The sequence below is a fragment of the Tubulanus polymorphus genome, chromosome 3, assembly GCF_964204645.1.
Source record: "Tubulanus polymorphus chromosome 3, tnTubPoly1.2, whole genome shotgun sequence".
In the NCBI taxonomy this organism is placed as follows: domain Eukaryota; kingdom Metazoa; phylum Nemertea; class Palaeonemertea; order Tubulaniformes; family Tubulanidae; genus Tubulanus; species Tubulanus polymorphus.
The window spans coordinates 361,448-373,190 of record NC_134027.1 but is presented as its reverse complement, the minus strand read 5'-3'; the positions used below and the strand labels follow the sequence as shown (position 1 = coordinate 373,190).

At 42.2% G+C, this 11,743-nt stretch overlaps 1 protein-coding gene across 1 annotated transcript; it reads left to right on the top strand.

Annotated features, from left to right (window-relative positions):
• The first annotated feature begins 106 nt into the window (after positions 1-106).
• LOC141902779 (nicolin-1-like) lies at positions 107-4,195 on the top strand. Its single transcript, XM_074790670.1, has 7 exons — positions 107-271; positions 988-1,072; positions 1,154-1,251; positions 3,342-3,455; positions 3,557-3,673; positions 3,896-4,000; positions 4,081-4,195. The coding sequence occupies exons 1-7, from the start codon at positions 143-145 to the stop codon at positions 4,120-4,122; spliced, it is 690 nt and encodes a 229-aa protein (XP_074646771.1). The 5' UTR covers positions 107-142; the 3' UTR covers positions 4,123-4,195.
• The last annotated feature ends 7,548 nt before the right edge of the window (positions 4,196-11,743 follow it).

The following is an 11,743-nucleotide window of genomic DNA, read 5'->3' as shown; positions in this document are numbered from 1 at the left end:
TTTATTGCTAAATGGAAAATGAAACTGGCTGTGGTACGTGTGTGTGTGGATTGAATTTGTACTCAGGCCGTGTTTATAGGAGATGGCAGCACCAGCCGGGCAATATTTACGGGATTTTATTGGGTGAAATAACTCGTAAATAATGGCTTCTAAAAACATTAATGCTATAATTAAAAACCCGGTAACAATAAAAATCGGAGATTATAAAACGGAATTACGCAGTGGCTCATCAGTTATTGATGTGAAATTTCCTAACGTGCTGAAAACTGAGGTAAAAACATCGAGAATCTCTCTTATCCTCGCTTGCCGATGCCGCCGGAAGCCGGGTTCACCTCTTCAATAATAATGAAATATTTTCAACTATTGATGTTAATTAATGTTAATTGTTAGATTGATGTTAATTGTTAGATATTGCAGTGACCAGTGTGGCCTCTATCACTCTCCCCACTCCCCTTATCTTACCTGTGATTCAGTCTCTATCACTCTCCCCTCTCCCCTTATCTTACCTGTGATTCAGTCTCTATCACTCTCCCCTCTCCCCAGTTATCTTACCTGTGATTCAGTCTCTATCACTCTCCCCACTCCCCTTATCTTACCTGTGATTCAGTCTCTATCACTCTCCCCACTCCCCTTATCTTACCTGTGATTCAGTCTCTATCACTCTCCCCACTCCCCTTATCTTACCTGTGATTCAGTCTCTATCACTCTCCCCACTCCCCTTATCTTACCTGTGATTCAGTCTCTATCACTCTCCCCACTCCCCTTATCTTACCTGTGATTCAGTCTCTATCACTCTCCCCACTCCCCTTATCTTACCTGTGATTCAGTCTCTATCACTCTCCCCACTCCCCTTATCTTACCTGTGATTCAGTCTCTATCACTCTCCCCACTCTCCTTATCTTACCTGTGATTCAGTCTCTATCACTCTCCCCACTCCCCTTATCTTACCTGTGATTCAGTAGTGATTGATGTATTCATATTTTCAAGGTTGGAGAAATTCATTTCAAGAATTATTACACAGCATTTCTAACTATTAAAGCAAAAGAGAAAACTTCTAATAATATCGATGCTGGTAAAGTATTCAATCTGTATTGATCCAACTCAATCACATTACTGAGTTGTTAATAGAATGACATGTCTTACCTAATTTTAGATAGCTCGTGGAAAACAGTTGTGGATAAATTGCAGCTGATGCCCGATGCTCATTGTGAAACTGGTGCGCAAGACTATTTCCACATAAAACAAAAACAGGTAGATTTATAGACGTTGTTTATAAGTAGGGTAGCAATATTCAACAGGAGTCTGTGAGTTAACCATTCTGATTCACAGTTTTTATACGTTGAAGCAAATGTTGGTCAACTGAACCCAGTTGTCCATGTGCTGCTCAGTGGTATTTCTACTGCTTGGCCCAGTTTCACAAAAAATTTAAACTCAAATTTTTGGTGTAATTGCTAATGGTTACTTCATGTTTTCAATGAAGACAACAATAAACCATTTTACAGTTGCTAGCCGCCATTTTGTTAGGGTACTTTTGTCCCGTATTGTTGGGTCATTTTTTTCTCTTTTTTAAAAACTATCCGTGATGTGTGTTGTATCATATTTCATCTGTCGATGGATGGATTTTGACAACTTCAGCAACATTCAAACCGCATGAATCTCTAGTTTTCAGTTATGTTAAAATCATTTCTCAAATTTACAACAATGCGACATGAGAGCGACATAAAAATCGGTGGTCAGTTTTTGACGTGCGCATAGAAATCCAGGGTACTGAACTTTGAAGTTCGTTATTTTCAGAAATAATTTTCTAAAAAATCCAAACATTTCAAGCACTGTGCGCATAAACACCCCCTTTTAGGTGAACTTTGAAATTTTAAGATATCTTGCCTAGTTTTTTTCCTATGGCACTTTAACTGCAGCGCGTGTATTGTCATTCCGAGATTCGGCGCTGTTTTCTTTGCGTGTATTTCAGTATATGAGTGTTATTTCTTCATTTTCACTACACTTGTCTCTACGGAAAATGGTTTTAATTGTTGGTACGAGTATCAGGTTTAAATATTACGGCATTAATACTGTATTCCGTTCTCCGGCGCTAGTTCGTAATGACTGTAATGGTAACCGCTTTTACGGCAGGCAGAGGCTTACGTACATGCACCCAAGAAATATCACTCTTTTGTTGTAAATGCAATCCACACACTTCTTGCGTTTTTGTGATGGTAGATGTCACTTTTTACATTTTATCACCTGCGTCTGACATTCGAACTTGATACTTGATATTTCACCACCAAAACAAGAAAACGTTTTCCTATATTTTCATCCCAATCTAATCAATCTTGAGTGTACTTAATAGAAAGTATTCATAGAAAGTAGCTGAATATTTGCCCCACCCCATTTGTCCAGCTTTTTGACCACTTCTCCATCCATCTAATTTCAGTAGATTTTTATGTAAATTTATTGATAGACTACTGATTTAAATGGTCATCATACTCGATTTTGAGTGCTATATTTCTTTTCTTCTTCCATCTCAATATAGGCCCACATATTCTCTTCCCGCGCGCAACTTCGAATGCGTGATCAAAATGCCGCTCAGTCTCGCTGCTAAAACTGGTCAGAAAAATCCCTTAAACCCCAACATCTCTAACGTCTCCGATCTATTATATTGCATAAACGACGTGATATTTAAACCTGATACTCGTACCAACAATTAAAACCATTTTCCGTAGAGACAAGTGTAGTGAAAATGAAGAAAAAACTCCCATATACTGAAATACACGCAAAGAAAACAGCGCCGAATCTCGGAATGACAATACACGCGCTGCAGTTAAAGTGCCATAGGAAAAAAACTAGGCAAGATATCTTAAAATTTCAAAGTTCACCTAAAAGGGGGCGTTTATGCGCACAGTGCTTGAAATGTTTGGATTTTTTAGAAAATTATTTCTGAAAATAACGAACTTCAAAGTTCAGTACCCTGGATTTCTATGCGCACGTCAAAAACTGACCACCGATTTTTATGTCGCTCTCATGTCGCATTGTTGTAAATTTGAGAAATGATTTTAACATAACTGAAAACTAGAGATTCACGCGGTTTGAATGTTGCTGAAGTTGTCAAAATCCATCCATCGACAGATGAAATATGATACAATACACATCACGGATAGTTTTTAAAAAAGAGAAAAAAATGACCCAACAATACGGGACAAAAGTACCCTAACAAAATGGCGGCTAGCAACTGTAAAATGGTTTATTCAAACTAAACTGTTTTAGGCTTAAACTTTTTCGTGAAACCGGGCCCTGGTCTCAAACTTTGATTTAAAAGTAAATTGATGAAATATTTTACTTTTCAGTTTTTATTTGATATGAATAACACGATTGGATTGCGCTTTATTCTCCAACAGCCGTCACCAGTTTGGAAAGAGTTTAAAATCGAAGATATTAAAATCTATCGCACAAGTCTCCAGGTAAATGAAACAGTGAACTATCAAACTGGGTCGAGAATACAAAAAGATTCTCTTAATCATTTTGTTCAAAATCTAAAAATTTGTGTATTTGTGTATTTCAGAATGAAAGTGATATTGAATTACCGGCTTGGATATTAAAAAGTTTAGATCTAGGAGATGGAGATTGTAAAACTGATGATAAACTAAAAGAAACTCACAAGAAAATGGAATCAATTGAGGTAAAAATAGAATTCAGGAAATAAGATTTAATTTTATCTCGGATATTGAGGGTTCGCTGATATTCAGTTCAGTCGTTAGATTTAACTATGCGCGCACTTTCCAAAATTCTCATTTAAAACTGACTCTAAATGAACTGATTCTAGAAATCAAACTGAAACTAGAAACTATGGAATCACAAATGTGTAACTGATATTAAACGAGTTGTGATGTGTTTTTTTCAGGGTTTGGCATCAGTTGATATAATATCACAGGGTTTACAGAAACTGTGGGTCCTCGCTGAACAGTCTGGAATGAGTCAAACTAGTTCATCATTAGGAAGATATGATGTAAGTTGAAGATACCTGGACCCAGTTCTGAATGTTTATTCTGAAGCTGTTTAATTTAGGAGACTGATTTTTATTTTTAGGTTGATGGAAGCTATGAGATTAATCTACTATCATACACCTGAACTCAACGTGTTTCATCTCATCACAGTTTTCTTGTTTTCCGTCCGTTTTCATTCATTTATACCAAATACTGTGTACAATATAGTAATGTTTTAATTGTATTTGAATTGTGTTGTTTGACTGGGTTATAAACCTTCCGTTTCTAAAACGATTATCAAACTCTTATTCCCGTTCTATCACACCGGTAGTTCATTCCAGACCTCTCGTACCCACGCCAGCGCCCACCGCCTCCTACCCACGTCCGTGCCCATGGTACATATACAGTTAACTATCAGTACACCTCTGATTTATTCTGTGACTGTCTAATTTCGAGGAAGACAATTGGTGAATTTAAGATCCAGTGATTTGTTACCCGTGTATACACGTGTATTGCAGATCGGAGTACGTCTGAAGACCCGCTTCGGGAGATACCAAACAACCCTGGGCCCAGTTCCACAGTTGTGAGTTAGAGTTAACTCTGAGTTAGGGTTAGTTCATTTTCAATGAGTAAACTCAGAGTGAAATCTTAACTCGGAACTGTGGAAGTGGACTCTGTAGTATAGTACGCCGTTGTTCCCTAACAGTATGGAACTCTCCTATCAACATCACCCCAGTGAATTAGAGTGGATAATGGAATAAGGAACAAGCAATCCACTCCCTAGGAATCAACTCTCCTGGGGTTACCTACGTCGTCCTGATATTCGCACTATGACTCCGTATTGTTGAAGTTGACAAGAAGATATTTATTTCAAAATTCTTACAGAGTTTGACTCGGAATGATTTAATTACTTTTATCACTTTGACTCGTTCTCAATAAGTTACTGATTCTGCTACTGGTTTTCTTGCCGCTGACGTAACGACCCCCGATACTCGTCTGCGAGCTGGCGTCCCCTGGTGTAGTCTGACTGTCTCTAGATCGTACCTTCACTAAACTGGACAGTGATCCGTCCCTTGAGCGAACCTCGACAACATCACCTTCTTTCAAAGATGAAACCTGGTCTTGTTTTAGACTATCTTTAGAACTTTGAGATGTGAGGTCGCTATCGTCGAACACGAAGTTCGTATCGACCTCGCGAGGCTGCGGGTCGTCAGCTGCTATTCGGGTCTCGCTGGTCGGTGTCCTCCGACGCGAGGTCACTGGTTGTTGTTGTTGTAAATCTCCTGATGGTGTTTTACGCACCGGCGATGATGCTCCTCCGCTGAGGCTTCCCGATACTGTTTTACTCGGTGATAGCACGACTAAACGCGACGAACTTTTATTACGATCGAGACTTTTAGTGGAGGCTGATTTATCAATAGAGCTCGATTTAACAGAGGCAGCTACAGCTGCTGCTGCTGTAGCTGCTGATGTCGATGAAGTTGTTTTACTGATACTGGATTTATTGACGCTTTTTGTGCTGCTCTTTTTACTGCTGGTCGTGGACGAAGTTTTCGCTGCAGGTGCTGCTGGTTTAGTTTTACCAGAAGAACTAGATCTGGACACTTTAGTTTTCAGTCTGCTGCCGCTGCTGGTATTAACGGACGATGTTGATTGGCGGGTTTTACTGTGCGCTGATGATGTCTGTTTACACAAACTTCCACTTGTACTTGCAGTAGTTTTACTCTGACGGTGTGCCGAGGAGGAGGAGGATGACGAGGACGGTTTGCGTCGCGCCTCGCTTCCTGACGATGACGATAGTTTCGATCGAACAGAAGTTAGTTTTCCCGTTGATGTTCCCGAACTCTTCGACTGGGGCTGCCTCGATGATGAACTCCCGTCTGAATGAACCGATGATTTCAGCGACAGTCGTTCTCCAATACTCGACTTCTTCCTACTGACTACCTCTTCTTCCGCTTTCTCGTTCAAACTTTCGACACTAGGGGGCGCTTCGATGTCGTCATAGTTGGGAAGCTCCATGGCGACCACGCTATCGACAACATTCATTACTTCTTCCTGCTCATCGTCCTCCGAGGAACTTTCATCGATCTCGTCAGGTTCTGATTGGTCAGAATCTGAACCGGAAGCCGGTATATATACCGGGCTTCCGGGACCCGGGTGGTAACTAGGACTATTCATCGCCGTTTTCAGTAACTGTTTCCTTAGACCGACTTCAGAGTCGGTTTGAAGACCTTTGATACGCGCTAGTTCCGGGTTAATGAGATTTGTAAAAGAGAATTTAGCGCTACTTTGCGAGTCGCATTGACGCTTTAAAGTTGTAAAACGCATATTAGAAATGGCCGCCAAAACCGGACTCATCATCTCCTGATCGATATCGATTTTCTTATTATGCAAAGTAGGAGTTATCGTGACGTCATCATCCGGGTTATCGCTGGCTGCGTCGCTCAAGTCGCTATCGTTAGTTATAGGAGGCGTCGCTTGGTGGCGTTGAGGTGAAGCCTGGCGATTTTCTAGATAGTTGACCGAAGAACATTTAATTCCGTTTTCAGCAGCGGTCGGTTCGACGTCTGCGCTATCAGCAGACGTGGCTGGAGTTGACCGTGACTGTCGTAATTCAACACTCGTTTTAATTACTCCAGTTGTTTCTATTTTAGTTGGAGTGGTTGTTGTTGGAGGAGTGGTACTAGCGCCATCTATCGGTGTTGTAGATTTCGCCGCCAGGGTGCTATCGCTCGCCCGACGCGGCGTCACCGATCTCGAGTCACGTGATTCGTCTATCGTCGCCAGAACTGCCGACGTCACATCCGTCGCTACGTCATCGACGCTCATTTGCGAAGATCGTTTTATGGTCAGTTTAGTTTTACTGAGCAAGGCTTCGATGAAATTTTGAACGCTGGTCGAACTCGATTTCCCGGTCATCATATCCCGTACACTGACGCTCGCTTCTTCCAGTTCAACCGAGTTCACAGCTTCGTGCATGATACTACCGAGGAATATATCCAGAACGTCGGACGACACTGATTTCGAATCTTTCGTCGTCACGTCCGGGTCAGTGATGACTATAGATGATTCCGACTCGTTTTTCACGTCCACCGCCGCTCCCGATAATACTTTATCTATGAACGTCTGTAGCGCCATTATGTACGGGATTTTATCTTCTCGTTCGACGATATCGGTGAGCGAGGAGTGCGGTGATTGTACCGCCTGGTCCAATACATCAGCCACTATCTGCTCAGACATTTGAGCCGATAACTGCGACAGACACGTGTTCAGCGTGCTCTGTATGAAGTTGTTGATATTCGTGAGATCGGTGAAGGAATCCATCGCTTTCAATTGACCGCCATCTTGACGATAAAGTTCGGTGGCCATCTCGATGAGGTCCTCGTTACTGACGCGTCCGCGTTTCACGTCGGTCACCACTTTAGATAGAAGCGCCTTCACGAATTTATTCGCTCTCATCGAAGTCGACGACGACGACCGTTTTTTCTTGATGTTTATCTCACCGGCGGAAGCCGCTCTTTTCACGTTATCGTGTGATTTCGATATTTTTACAGTGAGATTGCTGAGACTTGAGAAACTGAGATTTTCTTTTTTGATATCTTTAACTACTTTATCTAAAGTGTTGTCTATGAGACGTTCGATAAGGACTCGATCTACGCTGGATTTACTACGTTTTATATCGCTAAGAGCTCGCTGTAACGTGTCCTTTACCAGATCCGTGATTTCATCGCTCTGCACGTGATCCAGTGACGTCACGTGTTCCACCTCGTTGCGCGCCTCGAACAGCGACGAATCGACGAACTCCGATATCGAACTCGCTTGCCGCTGCTCGGAGAGACTGGTCAGTATGTCACGTGTTACTGACTTCAGTTGTTCGACTTTCTCCGTCGATAGCGATCCGGACATGAGTTCCTGCATGACCGTCGTTAAATCGTGTTTCAGTCCGGTGAGACCGGATACATCCTGGCCGGAAGTGTCCTCAACTCCTCCCAGCAGAGTCAGAGAATCTTTCACTTTCAGCTGGTTGAAACTGCCGCCATGTTCAGCCTCATCCTCGCTTTCCGATTCGTCGAATTTAATATCGGCGTAGAACTGTTGCTCGCTTCCCGCAGCCGGAATCTCGATCACGTTCGGTACCATATTAAAACGAACTTGACCTTTGTCTTTCGGTTCAGGCGCGTCTTCTTGTTCGCTCTGAGAATCAGGTGGTATAGGTCGATGTGGGCGATCGTACGGTGATACTCGACCCCCCGCTGGGTAGATCGTGTTGAACGTGTCGAGCGCCGGCGCTACGACTTTCGACGCCAGCGCCACTGTCCACTGAACGATAAACTTAGACACTTTATCCACGTTATCCACGACACCGTCGCAGACTTTCTGCGCCATTTCCGTGAAGGTGACGAAGTTCCGGTTTGCGTCCTCGGCTTCCAAATCGCTGTCCCTCTCTTCCCCGTCACTGCTGCTGCTACTGTCAACATCGCCACTAAATGCGAACAGGTTTATCGAACTGGATGACTGGCGAACTTTAATTTCGCGTTGTAGATGCGACAACAATTTGTTCTTCGGTTTGAACGCTGCGCCGGGTGGAAGTCTGGGTTCGAATCCGGCGTCCGAGTCGTCGCCGCCTTCTGAATCGGTAATACTTTCCATCGAAATAAAACTACTCGATTCGCTGTCGCAAATATCAGATTCTTCAATCAGATCGATGATCACTTCTTGTTCATCGAATTCAGCACCTCTGAAATCTCCGAGTCCCAGTTCAGTAACAGACGGTTTACTTACAGTCTGTTCCACGTCTGTGATCAGTTCTCCTTCACCCGCTGCTCTATCGGCCTGTACGACTATACCCATCAGAGCCGCTGTCACGTCCCACGTGCTCTTCAACAAACTCGACGCTTGTCCTTGTTGTTTTTTCTTCATTTTACGGCGCTGTTTACGCCTGGCTTTACGCTCGGATTTCGTGGTCGCTCGCTCCAATTTCTCGCGATAATTAGACTCGTTCTCTTCCTTCTCGTCGCGAATCGTTTCTCGAAGTTTCTCGAATATTTCCGTTTGTCGTTGTCGTTGTTTACGAACGATCTCCTCTCGTCTGGCGATATTGTTCAGACGAATTCGTTCCTCTTCGATTCTCCGTTTCTCCTCCTCCACATATCGCTGATGTTGAAGCCGTTTTCGTTGTTCCCATTCCTGTTTTAGTTTATACTCTGTTTCCACGTGTTGTCTGTGTAATCTCTGTCTCGCTCGTTTAGCTCTACGCGTGTCCTCACGAAGCCACTTTTTGTAAATGTCTAACTTTCGTCGACGATCGTCCAATTCTTTGCGTTGTATTATTCCTTCTCGTTTCAACCGCGTGAAATGGCGCCGTTTTTCGGCGTCTGACATTCTGTCAGTTTGTTCCTGTAATTAGAATTACCAGACTTTACCTACTTCATTAGGATCACTGAACTGTTGTTGCAAGTTCACAAAAATGCAACTTCTTTTGGATTTTTAGGGTAAAGACAAATAATTTCTTTTTGTGATTCCCGATCCAGTTCTACATTAATCGTTTAGTTTAGTTAAGTCCAAGCTACTGTCTGTCACACCTACTCTCCGTGCGACGTTTTGGTCCGTAATTTCGTTAATAATCGGTTTATCTACCTTTATTATGCATCAATTTGTTCAGTGAGGAATTTGCATTCAGAAATAAACAACAATTTTCACTTAAGTTGTTTTTGTTTTCATTTATGAGCGATAGTTTACTCAGCATACGCTCGCGTAATGCTGAAAAATCCGCTCCGCGGACGCTCGGAAACGTTACAGTGACGTCATCACCTGCTCATTAGCATATCAAAATACAGTAGGTGGCGCCACGTGACGGGCCATAAAAGCCGTTTTTCAGCATTACGCGAGCGTATGCTAGGTAAACTATCGCTGATAGAAGAAAACACAAACAAATTTCTGCCAGTTCATGATTTATTTCTGAATGCAAATTCCTTACTGAACAAATTGATGCATAATATTTACAGATCAACCGATTATTAACGAAATTACGGACCAAAACGTCGCACGAAGAGCATGTGTGACAGACAGTAGTTTCATTTGACTTTGCTGTAGGCCTACCAATCGCAGTGTCGATGAACATTATTTTTCAACTTAGATTATAGAATTTCGGCATAGTCTAACACGCGTCTAGTATATTACAAGCAAGTCTAACGGTCGTGTCGCCACCAGGTAGCCTAATATCTATCAATCTGATGTACCACAGTAGATCTAAAAACGACGGATACAACTACTTCCATCTCCCAGGACTGGGTGAACATTAAGTTTTGTTATTGATTATCAAGATGCAGTTTATTTTTGTTTACCTTTTGAATTCTCTGTCTCCTCGCTTCCGTTTCCTCCATTAGATGTTTATATCGAATTCGATCAAGTTCGAATTTTTCTTTCAAACGTCTGCGAACTTCTTGCGCCTTGAATTCGCGAGTTTTGATCGATTCGCTACCGGCGTAACCTCCTCGTCTGCGACGGATTATATCGTGTACTTGTTCTTGGTCTTGTTTTCGTCTTTCGTGCGCCAGTTGCTCCAACTCGAGTCGTCTCAGATATTGCCGGTATTTGTTGAATTCTTGAAGCGTGCACAGAACTTTTCCATCGGCTGTGATGAAACCGAGACGATACAAACGATTCCTCATTTGTGGCGTACACAAAAGTGATTTCAGATGTTGATCGTGAAGTCCGCGGTACTCGTTTGACATAACATGTGCACCAGGATCGGTCAGATCAAAATCCTGTACATACTGCTTATGAATCGGTTCGCAAAGATTCGTCGTACAGAGAACGACAGCGCCTTTCGGTGACGGTACCATGGGTAGTTTTGCATCCAGAGTCAACCGATCCCACATCGGTAACCCTTCGTGGACCGTGCTTAACGGCTGGCATGTTAGTTTTCCAGCCGATAAAGAATTAGTAGGTTTAGAACTTCGTGTGGTCATTTTGAAAACTGCGTGAATAATTTCATCTGCAAAATTTCGCAGACGATTAACTAACAATCGGTATCGTTCAGGAGGCTGTCACCTTGGAGATGCTGGAGACGTCTTCTCGGGGAAATCCGCAGCTGAATCCACGAATGAATTTTCCAATGACAACAAAAACAGAAAATCAGACCTTTAGTTTATTTTTTTTATGGTAGGGCATTTTATTAAAAATACAACTTCCGTAACAATATCAGATCACGGAACAAAAAGATTTGGACAATATAAAAAACAAATTCACAGCGATCAGTAAACATGTGAAATATAAAAACAGTACTTAACATGAATATGAAAAACTGGATTCGGGCAATGATGACTTATACACACACAGAGAAGAGAGAGAGAGAATATGAGAGAAGAGAGAGGGAGAGGGAGAGGGAAGGGCCCGGTTTATGGTGGATGAACTGATGACCATGTGCGGAAGAAATGAATCCTGGAAACTATGGCACTAGGCTGGATCCGGGCCCTGTTAGTTAGTTACATAAAACTATTTCAATACACGGGGAAATATTCTTATTATGATATATTACATGAAATACTATAAAAAGATTTTTTTACTTTTTTTAGACAGGAACCAGAGATATACAATCGAGGTTTTAAGGCCAGTTAAAGACCATTTCGGTTCTATTGTCAAAGATGCATGACTGTGGAACTGGACTCTTTTTCAATCGTAGCAAAGTTGATATGATCTATCTACATGTGCATTTCCTATGAGGTACCCTGGTCCAAAAACCTGGATATAGTGTTAATAATAGC

Excerpts from the sequence above, each read along its gene's own strand:
- LOC141902779 (XM_074790670.1), top strand. The coding sequence starts at position 143 with ATGGCTTCTAAAAACATTAATGCTATAATTAAAAACCCGGTAACAATA. Across the intron at positions 272-987 it reads CTAACGTGCTGAAAACTGAG|GTTGGAGAAATTCATTTCAA; the intron begins GTAAAAACATCG and ends CATATTTTCAAG. Across the intron at positions 3,456-3,556 it reads TCTATCGCACAAGTCTCCAG|AATGAAAGTGATATTGAATT; the intron begins GTAAATGAAACA and ends TGTGTATTTCAG.